We start from the raw sequence: 21,678 nt of genomic DNA on the forward strand, positions 1-21,678 counted from the left end.
GAAGAGAGTATTTTTTCAAAAGAAGAGGCCTCCAGGAAAAAGCACAGGTGCCCTAGTGGCCATTCCGTCCACAGTAATCACAACTGAAATGCGAGATTCGTGTGGATGCTATCTTTCGAAAAAGCACATCGCTTTTTCGTTGCGCTGTTGCTGTGTGGACGCTCCCTTTTGAAAAAAGTTTTTCCGGAAGAGATCTTCCAGAAAAGCTTCTTCCGAAAGAAGCCTGCAGTCTAGACATAGCCTCAGTGACCCTGGTTTTCTCCTTCCCTTCCGTCTTGCTGCACTCAAATCTCCATCCTTGGAAAACTCTCTGCCCCCACCCCAAGCCAGCTTCAACCTGCAGGAGCGGCATGCAGAGCCCTCCAGGAGCTTGCCATACAAATGTAGCAGGAAAACCATATTCAGTATTATTACTAAATATTAACAATTGGAATCCATTTGCCCACCAGCTGTTCTGGGGATCTCACAATCGCATTGTTCCAGCAGCATGAACAGACAACATTGAGCAGAAAACACTTTTTAGGCAAAAAAAAAAAAAAATTACAAACACTTTTGGAAATTTTCGTGGCTTGGAAACGCCCTGACCAGCTTCAGAGGCCGTAATGACTTTACGCCAATGGGAGTTAGGTGCCTAGCTTGCTTAGGCACTTCTGTCATGCCACTCACTGCCTGTCTGCTGCTTTAGGTGCTTAAAAACCTTTCAGAATCTGGTTCTAGATTCCTTAGCACAGGGATGGGGAACCTATGGTCCATGGGTTGCATGTAGCCCCTAAAGCCCCTGTGATCTGGGCCAGCCCATCCGGGAGGGAAGGTGGGGGGAGGCATCTCTGCGCGCTGCTGTGCCTCTTCTCTGCAGCTCCAGGTTGGAGCTGTGTAGCTGCATGTGCCAGGGGAAGCTCCGCCCCCTGCACTGCCCTCATGTGCAGGCACCCCCCTAACCCTCCTCCCGTAGCTCCCATTGGCTGGGAATCACAGCCAATGGGAGCTGCAGGGAGCGATGCCCACAGCTGAGAGAGCCACATGGAGCCATCTGTGCCCCCGCATCAGGAACTACCCCTGGTAAGTGTCCATACCCCAACTCCCTACCCCAGCCCTGAGCCCCTCTCGCACCCTAATTCCCTCCTAGACCCCACACCCTAATCCCAACCTCCTGCCCTGAGCCCACTGCCCTTAGCTCCAGCCAGAACCCCCTCCTGCACCCCAAACACTTTGTCCCCAGTCCCACCCGAGCACCCAGTTGGAGATCTGACTCCCTCCCACAGCTACCCGCCTGTCTTCACCCACTGCCCCCTCCCACACACTGAATCAGTGGCAAAGCCAGAAGAGCCCACTTGGCCCTAACTTCAGGTGGGTGGGCAGCAATGGGGGTGGGCCTGGATGCAAAGTGGGTACGGGCCACAGCCTGTTCAGGCCCCCCTGTGGCTACACCACTGCACTGAACCCATTTTGTTGTCTCGCCCTGCAGTCTAGGGAGCCCAAAAGAAACCTAATCACCCCGGGCCCCCAGAGGTGTTAATCCCGCCCTGCCCACGGTGAGGCTCGGAGTTTCCCCGTGCAGCAGGACAAGCCGACACTTGCGATTCAGCCCCTCAGCAAGTCTCCGAGCCTCGGCACCCCCCTGCAGGGCTGAAGCCTGGGCGCCAGCTCGCCCTACTGCCAGAGAAAGCCCTTGTGTGTGGCCCCTGACTGATTTTTCTGGGGTTCAGCAGCCCCCAACCCAAAAAAAGGTTCCCCATCCTGCCTTAGAAAGTCGGCAGGGGTTGGAAAATCGCGCACGGCAATGACTGGAACCCTTCCCTTCAGAGAATGGTTGATTGGCACAGACACTTACCCGCAGGCCGGCCTGTCAAAGGGCCTGATGTCATCTAAGCCGCTGTGGGGATGGAGTCTGGGATAGGGCTCCCATGGCACCCTCCTGGCCGTGCAGATATAGAAGCAGTAAGAGGGTTTCAAGCCTAACGCTGTGGCAATATGTGCTTACACACACAGGGCGATGTGCTCGTCACGACCTGCACCTACAACACAGAGGACAGGAACCAAGCAACGGTGGTAAGTGTGCGCACAGGTTACATACGTCCCCTACCTGAGGCACGGCCCACGTGTCAGAGACATCCCACTGGAAATCCTGGACAAGCCCCGAATTGTAAAGCTGACAAGCAGAATTAAACCTGGGACTTCTGGTGCTTCGTGCATGAGCCTCTTCCACAGGGGCCGGGGGGCCACGGACCCACAGGAAAATCAGTCGGGGGCCGCACACAAGTGAGAAGTGACCCCTGTCCTAGAAGGAGAAAGACATTCTCCACATTCCCCTCACACACCAGAGCCTTGGGGGGGCCCAAACTAGTTGATGTTGTATACTTCAGCCCCATAGAGGGACGGCAGTGGGGCTGGAGCACCAGCATAGGCTCCCCAATGCTGGAGGGGGAGCCCTGAGTCTGAGGGTGAGTTCCAGTCATGCCCAGGAGGCGTGTCTGGCCCCCAAGCCGTAGGTTCCCCACCCCTGGTATACCGCTTGCGCTAAAAGCCAGCTGGCTCTCAGCTAAGGCTGTGGAGCAAACTCATTCTCTCTCTGGGTATGTCTACACTACCCTCCTAGTTCAAACTAGGAGGGTAATGTAGGCATACCGCACTTGCAAATGAAGCCCGGGATTTGAATTTCCCGGGCTTCATTTGCATAAGCAGGGCGCCGCCATTTTTAAATCCCCGCTTGTTCGAACCCCATCTAGCGCGGCTACACGGGGCTCGAACTAGGTAGTTTGGACTAGGTTCCTATTCCGAACTACCGGTACACCTTGTGGAACCTAGTCCGAACTACCTAGTTCGAGCCCCGTGTAGCCACGCTACACGGGGTTCAAACAAGCAGGGATTTAAAAATGGCGGCTCCCCGCTTATGCAAATGAAGCCGGGGAAATTCAAATCCCGGGCTTCATTTGCAAGTGCGGTATGCCTACATTACCTCCGCTAGTTCGAACTAGGAGGGTAGTGTAGACATACCCTCTCTGTAAGAGGTCTAAGTGCCACTACATGGGACAGCGCACCACCCCCAGGAGGTGTGTGGGTTACATGTGCACATGTGTGCACGTACAGGTGTGTATGAGACAGGGAGGCACAGGTGACAGGTTGCACTTGATCTCTGTGCACTCTTACCTCGAAATAAGCTACACAATTGGCACTATGCAAATTGTGTTGCGTTGCTTATTTCAATCTTATTTTGAAATAAGGCGCTATTCCGAAATGTCCCTTAAATCTCTCGTGCAATGAGGTTTGCAGGCACGTCGGAATAGAGAGCCCGTTCTATTTCGCTATAATGGGCTTGCTCTTAAGACACAGCATAACTATTTCGCGATGCCAGGGGTATCCTGAAATAGCTCCGCAGTCTGGACCTAGCCTTACACTGTGGGTCAATGCGATTAGATGAGTGCTGCTGCAGGTTAGACACGTGTTTAAATACCTCACTGAGTCAGTCTCAGAGGGGTAGCTCTGTTAGTCTGTATCTGCAGAAACAACATTGCGTCCTGTGGCACCTTAGAGACTAACAGATTTACTAGGGCAAATGAGGACGTGGGATTTAGCCACAAAAGCTGATGCCCTAATAAATCTGTTAGTCTCTAAGGGTATGTCTACACTACTCTCCTAGTTCGAACTAGGAGGGTAATGTAGGCATACCGCACTTGCCAATGAAGCCTGGGATTTGAATTTCCCGGGCTTCATTTGCATGAAGCCGGCTGGCGCCATTTTTAAATGCCGGCAGTTCGAACCCCGTGCCGCGTGTAGCCGCGCGGCACGGAGTAGCTAGTTCGGATTAGGCTTCCTAATCCGAACTAGCTGTACTCCTCATTCCACAGGGCTCCTTGTTGTTTTTGCTGAGTCGGGGCCATCAGCCATTTCCCCAAAGAACAGTGACTGAGGAATGGGTGCGCTAGCTGACCACACCTTGGGTATGTCTAGACTACATCCCTCTATCACTAGAGGAATGTAAATTAGACATTCTGAAATTGCTAATGAAGCGGGGATTTAAATATCCCACACTTCATTAGAATAAAAATGGCCGCCGCTTTTTGCCGACGTGGCACTTCGCTGGCAAAAAGCGGCAGTCTAGACAGGGGTCGGTCGGCAAGGAAAGCCTTTTCCGACCAATCGCTTATGCCTCGTGCAACGAGGTTTACAGGATTGGTCGGAAAAGGCTTTCCTTGTCAACCGACCCCCGTCTAGACTGCCGCTTTTTGTGGGCAAAGTGCCGCATTGGCAAAAAGCGGCGGCCATTTTTATTCTAATGAAGCGTGGGATATTTAAATCCCTGTTTCATTAGCAATTTCAGTATGTCTAATTTACATCCCTCTGGCGACAGAGGGATGTAGTCTATACATACCCCTTGTGCTCTCCTTAGGTGCTAAGTGAAAAGGAACATGGGTCATTTTAATTCCCATCACAAGCCACTATCCCAGTTAGTGATGGTTCATGAAGACACGCAGAGTTGTTAACAGGTTGCATTATTAGAGCCCTGCAAATCCACTGACATCCACTTTATATCTGCGAGTATCCACCTCTAAGAGGCAGGTCTTAATATACAGGCACATGAAAAGAAAGGAGTACCATGAAAAGAAAGACATCTACACCACACAATCCAGCCTTGTTATCAGTTCCTGCTAAGGAGAAGAGAAGAGCCACATTAACAGAGGATACAGCATGCTTTGTGTGGTCTTTGGTTTAGAGGTTCACATCTCTGGTTAAAAACCACAACGGTTTAGCGCGGTTAACGTGGATCAGGTTTTTATGGCATCTATCTATCAGCATGCCCACCCCATGGGAATTTTTGATAGTTTGAAAAATTCTCCAGGCCCAAATTGGGATAAAAAAAAATCAAAATCTGAACATCTCTTTGTTCTGCCCTTCAAAACAATATACATTAAGTTAAATTTCCAAATGAAAAGTTACGTGAGACTGAGGAACCAAAACTTTTTGTTTCAGAAATGTTGAAATGGGACATTTTGACAATTTCAAAAGTTTTCCCCTGCCCAACTTGTTTTGAGCCCTTTCTCCTGAACAGGTTTGGTTTTGCCAAACCGGAGTTTTCTGCAGAAAACACAGTTCAACCAAATCCGTTGCTGCAATTTCCTATTTGAAACCCAGTAACTGCCCCGGCAGCAGTCTGGGACTGATGATGCACACGACACAGGAACAAAGAGCAGCTGCTTATTTTTGACCAGGGAGGGTGCATCAAAATCTGCACTCATGCCTGTTTCCCTTCTTTCTGCAGGGCGGATTTAGCATCATGGAAGAGATGTGTGTCAATTACGTGCACTATTACCCCCAGACGCAGCTGGAGCTATGCAAGAGCGCTGTGGATTCTGGCTACCTGCAAAGATATTTTAACCTTGTGAACAGGTACAGCATCCTCCTCAGCTCAGGCTGGGCCTCAGTGGATGATGATGAACAACAAACCATTTGCTAGTAAAACTAAAAATAGGTCATGCCGCAAGTTAAAACCTCTGTTATGCGGTGGCAGAGCTGGGTGCACGAAGGCCATGTCGGCTCAGGGGGAGCAGAGGAATGATTCATACTTGGGTGCTTGAGCAAAAGCACAAACCAGGCTGTTGCTAAAGGAAAGGTTCGGAGAGAGGTCGCTGGGAAGGGGACATCTTGTTTCTCTCGGTGTATGAGGGAATGCAGGTGACTCTACTGTTTACAAAAGCAGTTTTAGGCCTTTCACTTTCCAATGGTCAACATACAGGGGGATCTTAAGTACGGATGACAGCAAAACCCCTCCAAGATATGGTCCCCAAAGTTATAGAGGCTCACAATAGCCAGGATGCTCACAATGGTCCCTTATGATCTACAAAGCTATAGACTGCAGAAGGCCACTTATTACTTCTGGCCACCCATCTGCACATCCAGGTGCTTAGATAACCCCCATCTCCGTAGGATCAGAGCTCTGAAAATGTGTCCATGTAACAGGGTGCAACTCATTGTCATGGCGCCTCCTGCTGGTCACTTGGGAATGAGCTCAATTCAGCCCTTCCAGCCGGGGTCTCATCTACTGTTAGCTGTTTAGGTGTTAGTGGTTCTGCCACCTTACGCAGAGACCCGTGTCCCTCCCAGGCCTCAGCGCCCTCCCCTCTGGGCACTGTCCTGCCGCAGGGTCCCCACACGCTGGAGTCCTCCCCCTTCAGGGAACCCCGAATTCCCCTACACCCACCTTGCCTCAGTGACCCACTGCCAGTTGTCATCTAGCCTCTGCCTGAGGGGCAAACTGCAGCCTGAAATGGCCACTCATCGTAGGCAAGCGGGTGTGGACCTGCTGCTTTCTCCTGCCCTGGCTGCCTCCCTGCAGCTCTGCTTGCTTCAGGAGTTTTGTGTCCAGTTCTGGGCACCACACTGCAAGAAAGCTGTGGAGAAATTGAAGAAGGTCCAGAGAAGAACAACACAAATGATTAAAGGTCTAGAAAACATGAGCTAGGAGGGAAGGCTGAAAGAACTGGGCTTGTTTAGTTTGGAAAAGAGAGGACCACGGGGAGACATGATAGCCGTTTTCAGGTATCTAAAAGGGTGTCACAAGGAGGAGGGGGGGAAATTGTTCTCCTTGGCCTCTGATGACAGGACAAGAAACAATGGGCTTAAACTGCAGCAAGGGAGGTTTAGATCGAACATTAGGGAAAACTTCCTACCTGTCAGGGTGGTTAAACACTGGAATCAATTGCCTAGGGAGGTTATGGAATCTCCATCACTGGAGATATTTAAGAGTAGGTTAGACAGACATCTATCAGGGATGATCTAGACAGTGCTTGGGTGAGGGCAGGAAACTGGACTTGATGCTACCTCAAGGTCCCTTCCAGTTCTATGATTCAGGCCCTGCAGCCCAGGTCTTTGCCTGCTCAGAGTTCCCCAGCGCTGACTGCCTTTCCCAAGCCCTATTTTGTCTAAGGAAGCCTCCATCTGCCCTGGCAGCCAGAGCCCTCCTGCTCCACAGCTGGAGCAAGAGTGAGGGCATGTCTACACTAGGAAATTATTTCAAAATATTTACTCCTGAAACAACTATTTCAAAATAGCATGTCTACACTACAGGGAAGCCTCAAAATTAGTCTGAGGCAGGATATTGGGGATATCCCAAAATAGCTACGTTGCATCTACACAAGCCGCCCGTTATTTCGAAATATTTTTCAAAATAACGGGCACACTATTTCACGATCCCAGTAAACCTTATTGCATGCGGGATAAGGGACGGTTCGAAATAGCGCGTTATTTTGAAATTTGGCACCGTGTAGACGCGCCAAAGTTCAAAATAAGCTATTTCAAAATAGCTTTGAAATAAGATACGCAATTTATGTAGCGCAAATGGCATATCTTATTTCAAGTTTAAGGTGCTGTGTAGACGCATCCTTAATGCGGATGTGCTACCTTGACGTGCAGCCCCAGGAAGCCCGGGGGAGTAGTGACTTTGAATGACTCTAGGGAGTCGTTATTTCGAAAGAGCCACAGTGGAGCAGCCACACGACCGCTATTTTGGAATAACTATTTCAAAATTAGTGTGAGTGCTTGTGGAAAGCGGGAGTGGTTATTTCGAAATAATGGGCGCGGCAGTGTGGACGCTCCCTTCTTATTTTGAAATAACTCCCTAGTAGAGACCAGGGCTGAGTGAGTCTTCTCCTCTCAGGCACCCTTATTTATACAACCCTCACCTGGGTCCTAATTGGCTGCTACCACAGGGCTGGATTTAACCCTTCGTAGGCCAGTGTGGTGCAGACATAGTCCAATATACAAGGCATAAAAAGAAAGGCAGTTCCTGCTCCACAGATCCTGGAATCGGACGCTGTGGTTCTATAAGGTACTGAGCATGTCCTGTACTGGGGGTCCCTGTTTTAAATGCACTAAGGATGCGCACTGCCCTTCAGGATCAGGCCCCAGTCAAGGAGGAATTAGCCCTGTCCTGCACAGAAAAGGAATCAGCACGGCCTCTCACCGCTGTGTCTCCCGCCTTAGGTTTAACGACGAGGAGATCTGCATGTGCCCGCAGGCTTCCGTCCCGCAGCAGTTTTCGTCCATCCCTTGGAATGCGTTCAACAGAGACGTTCTGAAATCTCTCTATGGCTTTGCTCCGATCTCGATGCACTGCAATCAATCCTCGGCTGTCCGCTTCCCGGTACGTACGGCCCCCCTCAAACAACCCATCTGAAAGCATCTGTGTGACTATATAGACACAGTGTAACAGCGTACTGGCTCCCGAGTCGGAGGTGCTGAGGTGGGTTAGCCCTGCAGAGTGGTGCAGAAACGGGCATAGATGGATTTTATTCTCTCTTGGACCTCATCAAATTCCTTACTAAGGTCCAGTGAGCGACACAAGTGTAAAGCTATTGAAAACAACAGGGCTTTCCACAGATTTGGCCTAGGGACTCTTCCTTACAGGTGTGGATGCATGAGATGTAAAGAACTCAGCTTGACTCTAGGGCTGAAATCAAAGCGAGTTTGGCACCTACGTGGCTTTGAAAATCCCAAGAGGAATTTAGCTGCATCTTTAGACACCCAAATAGCTTTGAAAAATTGGGCCCTAGGAGTCCAGCACAAAGTTGCCGTGTTCAAATTTAGAAAAACATGCCACAGTGATGGGCGCAGTCTAAAACACCTCGTTATTATGTAAATTAAGTTAGATGAGTCTTATTTGCACAAATCCATTTCCTGAGTTGCTTCACAGACACAACCTTTAAACTAGAAGCTCCTTCTGAAACAAGGGAAAATAAAGGGCTCTTTTCCCAATTTGGGAAAATTATATTGACTCCCAATAGAACTAACCCACTGAACACAAAATCGGTAACATCATAGGCTGGGAGGCACTATGGCCTATGGTGTAGCGCACTGCACCGCACCAGGACTTGGGATACTTGAGTTCCAGTCCTGCCTCTGCTGCAGGGTGACTTTGGACAGTCATGTCCCCTTTTTGTGCCTCAGTTCCTCAACCTCTAAAATGATAAAGTGCTTTGAGACCTTTGAATGGAAAACACCATCTTAAAGGATGATGATCCACCCTAAGCACAGTTTACAACCTCATATCACTTCTTAATCCCATGTGGGTCAGCACAATAGACTTGCCGACCATACCCTGAATTCTTTTCGGAGCAGGTGTAATCCAAAGCAGTGGGGAGAAAGAGACAACAGATTGAAAAGGAGGCGCTTCAGTTCTCCATGAGATTGTTGTAATAAAGTCTCCATTTGAGCTGGCAGAGGCCTGTTAAACTCAATGAGCCAAATTCTGCTCTCAGGATGAAATTCTCCCCTGCGCAGGGGGCCAAAACAAAGATCAGTTACATCCCCGCTAAACCCTCATTTGAGGATTTCAGTGCTGCCCAGACCTTGTGCCAGCTGTCCACAGGAGGCGAATTTCTCTCCCAGTTACTTCCATTGAACGTGCTGGATGTACAGAGGTCAGATGAGGGCAACTGGAAAGAGAACTGGAAATTAGTGCAGTCCTGGCACTAACCCAAAGCAAGCAATCAGGAGTTTAAAAGTGAATAAGACAAGAAAATAAGAACTTCCCCCTCCTTCTCTGTTTGGTTTTCCAACCGAGGGGGATTTTAAGCCAGCTCATTTATTCCACAGAATTCCTGTCAAGAGAACACTAGCTTCTAATTAGCTGCTTGCCTTTCTGCACTTCAGCGATCCCATGTCTGTCTTGCTTTTCTGGAAGAGCTCTGTGCTTTTAATTATTTAGTAACATTAAAATCCCTTTCCTGCACAGAACACAACGGAAGGTAATAGCTGTGTGAGGCAGTCATGAAGGGAAAGGTACTTTCTGCTGACATCCCCTTCTATCAGAGCTTGCAGGGTATTTATTTATTTATATCTATAAACGCGCAAGCAATCAGAAAAGAACAACTTTCTTACCGTATTCTAGACATCCTTGATGTCGCTTGAAACACAACAAACAGCTGAGGCGTTACCTCTATGCACATTGTGAGCTGCATCTATGAGAATTTTTTTTGACATAGGCTGTGTCTACATTGGTGCGATCTTGCGCCAAAGTGGTTGCTTTGGCACAAAAACATGCTGCCTGTCTACACTGGCGGGGAGTTCTTGCGCAAGAACACTGACGTTCTAATGTGTGAAATCAGGGCTTCTTGCGCAAGGACTATGATGCTCCTGCTCAGGAATAAGCCCTTTTGTGCAACTGATCTTGCGCAAGAGGCCAGTGTAGACAGGCAACATGAATTTCTTGCACAAGAAAGCCCGATGGTTAAAATGGCCATCAGAGCTTTCTTGCGCAAGGGAACGTCTACACTGGCATGGATGCTCTTGCGCAAAAGCACATCTCTTGCGCAAAGGCACATGCCAGTGTAGATGCTCTCTTGTGCAAATACTTTAATGCAAGAACTCTTGCGTTAAAGAGTCTTTGCGCAAGATCATGCCAATGTAGAAGTAGCCATAATGTATTTTTTCTCCCCAAAATGCACATTCACGTCAACCAAAACCTGTTGTGGATTGATGCTAAAATCTTTCGTCAAAAAGAAAAAAATACCTAGAAATGTTCAAATTGTTTGGTGGCACCTTTTCTCAAGAAAACCTTTTGAATCAAAAGGACTGGTGCTGTTAAATTCTGCGCCCATTTTATCAAAAAAAACAACCCCCCTAAAAAATGAGACAAAACTGTTTGCTGGAGGGTTGATCAAAACCGTTTTCCCAGAAGTTCGTTTTTATTGAACAGAAGAATTAAAAACGATCACGTCAAGTCAACCCCAAATGAATTTGTCTTTGATTTTTTGGGGCAGCCATTGAACCAAAAAGACAAACAGTGCTTCACGCAGCGCTAATATTGAGAGAACCGTGCAGGGCCCCCGCATTGGGAGCACAGATGGTGCTGCGGGACAGGGAATACGTTCGTTCTGCTGGGCCGTAGGCTGGTATCACAGGGGTGCGGCAGGCTAGGAGGTTTAGGCACAGCTCTGTGAGGTGGGGTCCTAGCCTGGAGTAGCAGCATTGCAGCCCAGGTGAGAGGCATCGGCAGTGCTGGGTGTTTTCAGACGCCGACATGGTGCCTTTTCACACCACTAGCCGGTGTGTGGAGGCCCTCACTGTCACAGGCACCCAACCCACAGGACACTTGCCAATGTGTGAGGTGCAGGGGCTGCATTTCAGGCAAAGTCCATTTTTCATGGGCTTGTCCGGCTAGCTCCCTCCCTCTGCTCCCCGGCAAGAATTATAGGAAGCAGCCTGAATGAGCACAGCCATTATGGGCAAATGATGCTCATTAAAGTGGCGGATGGATCCCAGTCAAAGCACAGGAGAATCAGCTCTCCCACCCCTGAACCCTAAACCCGCCCTCTCGAGGAGCAGAGCCCAGGAAACTAGACCAGCCACTTCTCACCTTGGATTGAGGTTAGGGTCCTCCGGGGGTATGTTAATTAGGATGGAGTTATTCATGGGGAAGAGCGACTGCACCTGTAGAATGCTCCTAATGTCCTTCCATGGCAGGGGTCTCAAACTCATGGCCCAAGGGTCATCTATGGCCCGAGCAGTTCCACAATCTGGCCCTGCACAGCTGCCGGCACATGGGTCCCTTTGACCGGTGGGGGGGTGTTCGTACCCCTCCCCCAAGCCCAGCTCCTTTTCCGCCTATGCCCCAGCCCCCCAGACTCCTCACCTCTTCCCCCCCATTACATTCCTTCCCTCAAGCCCCCTCCCCAGAGGGATGCGGCCTTGGGGATTACCAGATGGTCTGGCGCAGGATGGCTGCAGGGAGCAGGCCCGGCACTCACCGCGGCAGCAGGAATTGCGGTGAGTGGAGCAACCGGACTGGCCTGGGAGACGGCCGCGGAGCATTGCTCTGCTTCCCCAGGGCTCCCACTGCCGCAGTGAGGGCCTGACCCCTGCTGCGAGCCTGGCCCACCCAGGGCCCCATGGGCTCACCAGTGGGGGACCGTCCTGTCCACAGAATGGTTGGGGCAACCGCTGCGGGGCCCCCAGAGTGTGGGACCCACCCTGAACCGTCCTGTGGACAGGACAATGCTGCACACCCTTCCCCCGGGCTACCAGGATGTGCGGGCAGCAGCATGGAGCTAACAGCTGGAAGCCGCGCTAGCCCCACTGCATTGCCGGTGGCGGTGGCAGGGGCCCAGGAAGGGGCGGTAAATTGTCTGGGGGTGGCAAGTGGAGCTAGGGGACGTGTGGGGGAAGGGCACACAGATCTCTTCCCCCCCCCCCAAACCCTGCCAGAGGGGGCTGCCCTCTGGCCTGCCAGGAGGATTTGAGGCCTGGCATTGGCCCCAAGGTAAATGGAGTTTGAAACTCCTGCTCTATAGCTCTTAACACAGGGCGGATGTCTGAGAGAGCTTAACTGACAATGCCACAGCATGGGGTAGAAAGTAGGGATGTTACAGTGTACCACTGGCTCCTGGCCCCATTCCCAGGGAGCAGGGCTGGGAGCCAACTTAAAACATGGCTTCCAGGGAGCTGGCAGCTACCTTGCACTTTTGCCTCTGTATCAGAGGCAGCATCGTAGGGTGGCAGCTGGCTCCCTGGGAGTGGGGCGCAGCAAGAGGGAGCCAGCACATGCTGGGAGCCAGCTTAAAAGACAACTTCCTGCATGCCCTGGCTCCCGGGGAGCCAGCTGCTGCCCCGTGCTACAGGCTCTGCAGTGTAAAGCTTATACTGCAGCGTCCGCAGTGCAGCCGGCTCCCTGGGAGCGGGGCCGGCCGCTGGGAGCCAGCTCCTGGCATGCCCTGGCTGCTGGCCCCACTGCCGGGGAGTCGACCGCACTGCGGGCTCTCTAGTAACAGCTTCATACCACAGAGCCCTCAGTGTGTAATCATGAAACCAGGAAGATTTTTAACAGTTACCTAATTAACCACTTGTTAACATCCCTAGCGGAGAGGCCCTGGGGCATTCTTAACACTGAATGTTCACCACAAGAAGGAGCTGGCCTCCTCACAGCTCAGGAGCAGCCTTTCCCCCAGTCTGGACGTGGTCGGATCTATGGTTTGTGGTGGGCCTCTCTGGGAGGGACAAGCGGCTGGACAGGGGTTTTCCCAAACATGATGGGCATTGGCGCCACAGGACGACTTTGCATCCACTGCCAGATCTAGCTCCCTGTTCCTTTGCAAGCTCTGTGAGACTCTCTCCCTGGCTCAGGTCAGCAATGCACCCGTCTAACGATGCTTGCCCTCACATAATGATGCCATTTATACCGGTGCAATTCCAATATAATTACACCGCAGGCAGGAGCTTAAAGCAGAAGCCAGCCCTCAGATTTCATTTTTTTGTTCATTACCCTGCAGGCGCCAAAATGACCAACCCTCATTATCGCTGCCTTTCGAATGGGCTGAATACAATTTGCAATCGCACACCGGTTATACCTTCTTTTTGCTCTTTAAGCACTAGCAAGTTCTCAGGAGCTCGTGCGGCACACCCGTGTCTGGAAGGCAGTAGCTGCCTCAGTGTGCAAAGAGTGGGTGGATATAGATGACCAACATTTTCACCAGCAGGGAGCTACTTGCCAAATGAGCTGTCTTTATACACCTGCTCAGGGCAAGCACCGTGGAATCCACAACTCAGAGCAGCTGGAAATCCAGCTCCAGCTGCTACCCTGCCTTGCTTACCTCAATGCAGGTCTCCTCACCAAAGGAATATGGCCTAGCTTGGAGGGTGTTCAAATCCAGGGATTCTCAAGCTTCATTCCATCATGATCCCATAACATAAGAACTAGGCGTCATCAAATGAAATGAATAGGTAGTAGGTTTCAGACAAACAAAAGGAAGTTTTTCTTCACACAGCACACAATCAACCTGTGGAACTCCTTGCCAGTGGATGTTGTGAGGACCAGGACTTTGACAGGGTTTAGAAAAGAACTAGATCGATTCATGGAGGTTAGGTCCGTCAATGGCTATTAGTCAGGATGGGTAGTAAGGTGTCCCTGGCCTCTGTTTGTCAGAGACTGGAAATGGGTGACAAGGGAGGGATCACTTGATGATTCCCTGTTCTGTTAACTCCCTCTTGGCCATCTGGCATTGGCACTGTCGGCAGACAGGCTACTGGGCTAGATGGACCTTTGGTCTGACCCAGTATGTCCATTCTTATTCCGTGACCCTTGGGGATGACCAGAACCTGAGCCCACCCAAGCCCCCTGCCCTAGGTGTGCTGAGGGTGGAGCAGGAAATCTTGAGATCTCATTTGAGCCCTGATGCTGACTCACTGTGGGATCTCCACCTCACTGCCTCAGTGTCCCCAGTAGCTCGACACTTGCCGTACAGGGGGCTTGTTAGGGCTAAAAAAACAAGGGCTTCAGCCCCAGGTAAGGGGCCTGAAATCTGAACCCTGCCACCCAGGGCGGAAGCTTTGATGGCAGCCCTGGGGCCCATCAATTTTAAGGCAGGCCTGGCAACCCCATAAAAATGGGGTCCCACCCCACAGTTAGAGAACGGCAGTTCTAATCCTACCTGCTGGCCACGAGGCAGCGCCTTCTCGTCACCACGGAGAGTAAAATGCTCTGAACGCATCCCGCAGGCAGATGCTCGGGTGCTGTGCAACAGCGTAGCTCCGCGGACACGGGAGGCAGACTGACGGACGCTGGCTAGGATCTGGTGCCAGGGTCTGGAAGCCATTGCTACAGTGTGCTGGGCCTGACCTGGGAAAATAGGAGGGAGAAACATCTCAGCTCCACCTCATGGACTTTGGGTTATTGAGCCAGACCCTTCTCCAACCCCACCCTGTGTGGTCTTGTTGTTATTTGTGCTACCGTAGTTGCTCAGTCCTGGATCACACCCAGGCTCTCCGCACACAAACACCCCAGGCGCTGACCTGCTAACATCGAACTCTCTCCGCAGGGTGAATGGGAGAAGCAGCCTCTGCCCAGGATCACCAGGGTGCTCCCGAAATCAGCCCCCCACTGCCAGCCCGCCCGAGAGACGCCTCCCGCTGTCCCTGCTCGCGTCAACTGGGGCAGGGCAAAGGCAGAATGAAGGCTCCGTGTCTGCCTGCCCCGCCGCGGCAACGCGCCACGCGTCGTCACCGGGACGGGATGCGCCTCAGCCCGGGGGTGGTTTGGGATTTGGCTCAGCTTTTGTAATGCTGCCACGGACGCGGTGGGCACACGCCAGACCGGCTCCCCTGCCAGTTGCATGCTCTAGCCCTTGCTCAAGGCAGCTGGGGCTCCGTGGGTGAGCTGCGTTCACACCCTGGGGGGGCAAGGCCTGGGTGGGACACGAAGAACACCTCTCCGCACCCATGCAGGCCCTGCTCCCGCAGGTTGGGCCCCAATCTCTGGGACCACACCGGTGTAGAAACCAACCCCACACGAGGCTCTCCTACTGAGCCAGAACGGCCGAGGGATTTGCAGGTCACAGCGCTGGCTGCTGTTCCATCTAGACCCGGGGCTGCCCTGTATTTTATACCCTGAAGGGTGAGGCGCCCAGTTAGATAGGTGCTATCTAGAGGGCAGAGGGCAGGCCTGGGAAATGTGGAGACCTAATTCCAGCTCTAGTGCTGCCTCGCAGTGGACCCTCCACCGCTCTGCCTCAGTGTCCCCAAACACGAATAATCAGTCGCTCGACACTTGCCTGACAGGGGCCCGTCAGGGCTCATTCGTTAAAGTTCCGGACGTACGCTGAAGATGGCAAGCGCTATTATTAGCGGGTGATTAGCAGTGCCAGCGCTGAGTAAGACAGGCTGCCGCCCCCGAAATAACAACACTCCGGATTTCCATTGTGCTTTATAGCCAAGCACTCACCTCCCTTCTTCCCCCTGCCCCGCACGCTCCGTCTCTGCGCTGCCCCTGGCCAGTGCTATCTTATCGGGAGGGAAATTGAGGCCCAGCGAGGGAGCTGCACTGGCCAGGGGCAGGCAGAGCAGCAGCAGCAGCAGCAGATGTTCCTGGCCTCCAGCCATGCGCTGCCTCTTCCCCTCAGACGGGTTAACGACAAGCCCGCTCCTCCCCAGAAGGCGATGGCGTGGGCGCTACAGGCTGAGCGACGCTGACATGTCACTGACAGCTCCTCCTGACATTTGCCGCACAGACCTGGGAATGCCTCCCTCGCCCCCTCGCGCAGGACCAGGAAGAAGCGATGGATCTGAGGGAGGATTTACATGAGGGGGGCTTCTCTCTGGCCGGGGAGGGAGAGCAAATCCCTTAGCCAGAGAAACGAGTCCGTTAAGGAAATATACATTGGCACACACAGCGAAGCCAACCTCCTGGACCCAAGAGGATGGGCCACAGGTTTAGCTGGGGTCAGTCAGCACCAATAGACTGTCCACCAGCCCCTAGGCATGCAAATCACCAGAGGCCCCAAACAACAGAGCCTGCCCACACCCTCACATTGTCTTTTTTGCTGTAGGAGCCTGAAGGAGAAATCCTCAGAGAAACAGGAAGAGGCCTGGGCTAGTGAAGAGGAGACTCATCCCTCCCTGGTCACGTCAGCACAGCCCACATGTTTCCAAGGCCTGGGCTACACCTCAAAAATAGCTGGGCCTAGCGACATTGCTGCGGGCTGTGGAAGTTCCACGCCCGGCACGACATCGCTTGGTCCCCTGGGTCCCCACTTCCGCCAACCGCACTACCTCCGCTTGGCGGGATGGATTAACTGCCTCATGGGGAAACCGCTTCTGTCCGGAAGCATCCGCACCAGGCGTGGGCTAATACTGGCCTGCAGGACGGATCCGGTCCACCAGGGTTAGTCCGCCACGGCTACGTTTACCTTCGCTTCCACGCGTAGTGGCGATCGCAGCTCCTCTTGGTTGTGGCCGTTCCGGGCCAATGGGAGCTGCTGGACGTGGTGACCGATCTTCACGACTTCCTGCTGCTCCCATTGGCTGGGAACAGCAATCCGTGGCCAATGAGAGCAGAGATGGCCGGTCCCTATGGAGGTGTAGGTAAATATAGCGGTGGGGCCCGCCCACCCCCGCCAGGGATTAACCCCGGTGAACCACTGCCTTTTTATCATCCACCCTGGTGGTGCAACAGATACCCAGCTACAGTCTTGCCATTATAGCCATTCTCGGAAGGACATGGCCTGAGGGAACAAACAGAAATCCCTGAGCACACCAGGCCAAACTTGGATCCAACGCGGGTGCAACAATGGTCATGTATGTATCTGGGCCACATGCAGCGGTGAGGGAAATTGAATGGACCTGCCCCTTGTTTACTCTTGGATCTCTTTATGAGAGCAGAAAAGGACCTTAACATATTGCTCCCTTGGCCAGAGGCTTCCTGGTGGCTTAGAGCTGGAAGAAGGTCTCTCCCTGCAGTCCCACGACCCCACCCCGCCGCACAAAGTGGCCAGTGTCTTGGAGCTTTTCTCTGCTCCCAAGCAGCAGCCTGTACATTAGCACAATCCTGAAGCTGCTCTGACTTAGGCCCCAGAATACAGGGAGCACGCCGATGACTTTAAGGCCCTTTCAACCTACCTCCATACCCGCCCCGAGTGCAGAGAAGCGGGCCTGAAGCAAGTGTTTTAGCTGATCCGAGTTACAAACGAGATCAGTGCCTTCCAATGCGTTGGAGGAAAAGCCTCTGCATCACAGCCCCTCCCAAACACTGCTTCCTCCGTACACGCCCTTCTCCATGTAACTCCCCACACAGCAGGGGACCTGGACAAGTCTCTGTGCTGTTTTACCAATGGGGAGGAAAGAGAGGGAAGGTCTGGCCTACAGTCCAGGCCCAAAGACCCATCCCTGAGCAGGCCCTAAACTCAGAGGCTACGTCTAGACTGGCATGATTTTCCGCAAATACTTTTAACGGAAAAGTTTTCCGTTAAAAGCATTTGAGGAAAAAAGCGTCTAGATTGGCATGGACGCTTTTCTGCAAAAGCACTTTTCGCCATCGGGGCTTTTTTGCGCAAAACAATACCGCGTTGTCTACACTGGCCCTCTTGTGCAAAAGCATTTGTGCAAGAGGGCTTTTGCCCAAACGGGAGCAGCATAGCATTTCCACAAGAAGCACTGATTTCAGAGAGTAGGAAGTCAGTGTTCTTGTGGAAATTCAAGTGACCAGTGTAGACAGCTGGCACATTTTTCCACAAAAGCAGCTGCTTTTGCGGAAAAACTTGCCAGTCTAGATGCAGCCAGAGGGTTTTACAAAGGGCCACTCCACTTAGTACAACAGAACTGCATCTACTCACAGGGCTGCAGGCTGGGACCAGCGTAGCTGCGTACTCAGGCAGCCACCCAGGAGAGATTCAAAGGCCAAGCTCATTCACAGAACATCCCCACAGCCGGGAGCAGGTGTTGCTACTGGTGGTGCACAGCTGCACATGCCTTGGTGCAAATGACAAAATGTATTCTGCACATGGGTGGAAAAAAATCAGAGGGAACAGTAGCTGGGACCTTGCTGTTTTCTTTCCTTAGGCCAGGGGAGGGGAACGCGCACTCACTAAACAGGTGATAAGGAAGGGGGAGAGCATGCTCCAACCCATAATATTCCAAGTCACCCAGTTAACGCCAAGATGACCATTTTACCACAGGAGGCCGTTAGTGCAAACTCCTCTGCCAGTTGCAATTGCTCAGGGCATTGCCCCGGGTTCTCTCTCAGCTCCTGAAAAAAGTGCCCCCGTTGGGGTGGGGGGGAATAAGCCGGCAATGGCATTGTGCCTCTCCTGGAGCTGCAGAGGGGCTAAAGACAATGCGCCAGCCTGTCCATGTGGTCGAGTGGATTGGCAAATGGGTGTCCCTGGCTTGGAAAAGCCGTGCCACTTGGCCCCCGGGAGCATGCGGGGTTTGTGCAGAGGCGCGTCCCCTGAAAGTCGAGCGCGGGAGCTGGGGGTGGGGGCATGAACGTAGCAGAAGGAGAGCGCGGGCTGGAGTCTCATCAGGGACTCCTGGGTATATCCGAGGCAGCAAAAACGCACCTGATCGCGACCGGCAAAGAGAATAAACCCTTGGAATCGCCAAGGCAGCTCTGTCTCGTCAAGTCCTGGGTCTGCGGCTGCACCGGGAAGCCGATCAGAGCAGGGGGGAAAGAAGTGAGCAAAATCCCTGCTCTGCGTACCAGTGGCCTAGTGCCGCAGTGCCAGCGACTGCACAGGAGAGCCGGGCTCGGGCAGCACCGGAGCCCCTGGCACCCGGGTAACCAGTCGCGGGTTCCCAGAGCACCACGCAGCGTGCACACTGCTGCAAGCCATGCCGGGAGCAGCTCCTGCTGCCAGCGGCGGGCGAGGGTGTTCCAGCCTGGACATGGGCCTTTCCCTCCACACAGGGGCTGCCGTGTCTCTTGTGACCCCCGGGGCACTTGGGAGCTGCATTGGGGCAGGCTCAGTGCAGGCAGGGTTTGAAGTAAAGCGGATCCCCTCGTCCTGTCTGGCTGCATCAGGGTGAGCAGCGCTCCCCTTCTTCCCTCCCGCTCTTCGGGGAGCACTGCCCCTCGCAGCGCCCCTCCCCGCCCTCGACTGAGGACAGCTGCCTCGCTGACATCAACCTGCCCCCATGCCCAGCCAGGGAGCTGGCACAAGGAGCCTTCTGGCCCCTTCAAGACCCTGTTTGCAGCGCCCACAGGCATTGCAATAGGCGGCCCAAGGCACGTGAGCCGGCGACGTGCCCTTCCCTTCCCCGCCGCCAACTTTCCACAGTGGCTAGTGGCATCGGGCCTGCACAGGCAGGTTTTGATGGGTGGGGGAGGACACTGCCCCCAAGCTGCCCCGGAGGAATCTGGGCTGAGGCCTTCTCGCCTTGCCCCAGTGCAGCCGTGTCAGAACTGGCCGGGGCTGGAAGCTATGGGGGGATTTTGGCTCTGAGAGGAGCCCTGGGGCGCTTCTCTCTCCAGGAGCCCAGACGGGCAGCGCCCTGCGCGCCGCAGACCTGCAGGAGGGGCTGGCACACACCTGCCCTGGGAAGTGGAGCTCGGCCAGGGGCCTCCACACACTTCTCCACAGAGCGTCAGGAGGCCATCCCTGTGGCTGTTCTGTCAGTGGTCCCCTGTGCTGGTGGCTCCAAGATCCCTCCATGGGGTGGCACAGCAGGGATGCGTCAAGCACGGGACAGACATGCTCACGTCACCCTTACAGCCGGGGAGGCAGGGAGCTGTGGGCAGCCACCCGGCCGGGGCAGAGCAGAGAAGGGGTTAAGTCCCTACCCTTCCTGCAATCTATGTCCTACAGCCTGGGGGTGTGGCCAGGTGGCCTTTGAGATACCTTGGAGCAACCAGAGTTAGCTGCTGGGTGTGATGGTCCCTGTCGAAGGTAATGCCACATTTACACACCTCTTCCCAGCCTACTAAGCATGCCCGAGATGGAGCCATCTCTGGGCTGGGGATGGATTGATCTGATTGATTGAGGTTTAAATAATTATTGCAACAGCAGCTTCTGAAAAGGCCTCTGCATAAATGGGCCCTGTCAGGGGGTGCACACCCCCAGTGTGCCTCAGTGCCCCCTGACTGTCCTCATATAGCCCCTCTCAGGGCAAGTTGCAGTCTGTATGGGTTGCTCATCATAGGCATTTGTCTCAACAGCTCAACTTACCTAGTCGGCCTCATGATCCACCCACAAGCCAGGGGCTTTATTTCCAGCCCCTAGCCCTCCTCCAGCCTTTGCTAGTCATCTCCTGCTGCCTCTCCAGTCAGCCCTCCACTGGCTCCCCCCTTTAGCAACCTGTGCTTCTCTATATATACTTGCCAGCTGGGCTCTCCCTAGTCCCAAACAGCTCCAGCTGGCCTCTTTCTTTCTAGCCCTGGCTCAGGGCCTGAGTCCTGGTCTTAAAGGGCCAGTGCAGGGCAGGCGCCCTGTCACAGGCCCTAATCACTCATCTCTGCTACAACAGAACCGCAGCCACGGTCACACCGCTATTCCCAAAGGAATGCTTCCCTCCTGAACCCTCACCGTTCCAGCAGCCCCCTCCAGAAACCCAGCTGGACCCCAGGGGGAGCATGGAGCTCCCACATACCATGCAGCTCACGTCCCCAAGTTAGGGGTGGCATCAGGAGCTGGGGGGGTACATGGCAAATTCACTGTCCGCAGCAGATCTCCAGATGGGCTTTGCGGTAAAAGCAAACAACCGGGCAATGCAGAGAATGAAGCAAGACTCCCGGCACAGCGGTGGGCAATCACAGAGCTGCTGTGGTTCCGTCGCCCTTCCCCGCCTCGCCCCCGCTCATTCTAGGTACACAAGAGCAGAGAGCAGAACTGCCCTGTCCCGGGAGAGCGTCTTGGTTATGACAATCTTCCGGCCCCCTGAGAGGAAGGAGGGCCACTCGTGCGGCCACTCACTAGCCCAGGTTGCCCATGGCTTCCCTAGCATGAGTTTTCTCTCTGCAGGAGGACACTGATTGCATGGAATGCTGAAAAAAAGTACCCGCCTCTCGGGTAAGGGTGATCTGTGAGTGCCCTGGGGGATGGATGATACAGGTTGAACCTCTCTGGTGTGGCACTCGCTGGTCCGGCAACATCCGTGGTCCGGCATGATGTTAGTTAGCTGGATGTCTACTTTTCATGGGTGTGGCCAACTTTCCTGCGGTCCCATGAAGTTTGTTTTCAGCCACCAGTCCTGGCTCTCAGGGTTCTGTACTATTATTTAGCTCTAACTGACCTCTACATGTCTTTTAAGAGACCAGTTAGCAGTGGAAGTGTTGGTCATGCTGCTAGAGAATACTGACCTGCCATGGTCCAGCAAATTCTCTGATTTGGCACCAGTCAGATCTCAAGGGTGCCGGATGAGAGGTTCAACCTCTACATCTCTATGTAGCACTATGCAGAGGATGTCTCCATTCTAGCTACACAT

The 21,678-nt window shown here is 53.3% G+C and overlaps 1 protein-coding gene and 1 long non-coding RNA gene across 2 annotated transcripts in view; one reads left to right on the plus strand and one right to left on the minus strand.

The window, feature by feature from the left end:
• DBH (dopamine beta-hydroxylase) overlaps positions 1 to 14,971 on the plus strand; it is a 38,640-nt gene extending 23,669 nt beyond the window's left edge. The window contains exons 9-12 of the mRNA XM_006123799.5: positions 1,990 to 2,049; positions 5,258 to 5,385; positions 7,978 to 8,137; positions 14,805 to 14,971. Coding sequence (XP_006123861.3) covers positions 1,990 to 2,049; positions 5,258 to 5,385; positions 7,978 to 8,137; positions 14,805 to 14,939 — 483 coding nt within the window. The 3' untranslated portion in view covers positions 14,940 to 14,971. The remainder of the gene's footprint in view (positions 1 to 1,989; positions 2,050 to 5,257; positions 5,386 to 7,977; positions 8,138 to 14,804) is intronic.
• Positions 8,132 to 21,678, minus strand: LOC142819333 (uncharacterized). Its single transcript, XR_012897192.2, has 3 exons — positions 20,424 to 21,678; positions 14,418 to 14,605; positions 8,132 to 9,428 (listed from the first exon to the last, which is right to left on the minus strand). It is a non-coding gene; the product is annotated as an uncharacterized LOC142819333 (long non-coding RNA).

This window comes from Pelodiscus sinensis, chromosome 23 (assembly GCF_052426305.1).
Source record: "Pelodiscus sinensis isolate ZL-2025 chromosome 23, ASM5242630v1, whole genome shotgun sequence".
Lineage (NCBI taxonomy): Eukaryota > Metazoa > Chordata > Testudines > Trionychidae > Pelodiscus > Pelodiscus sinensis.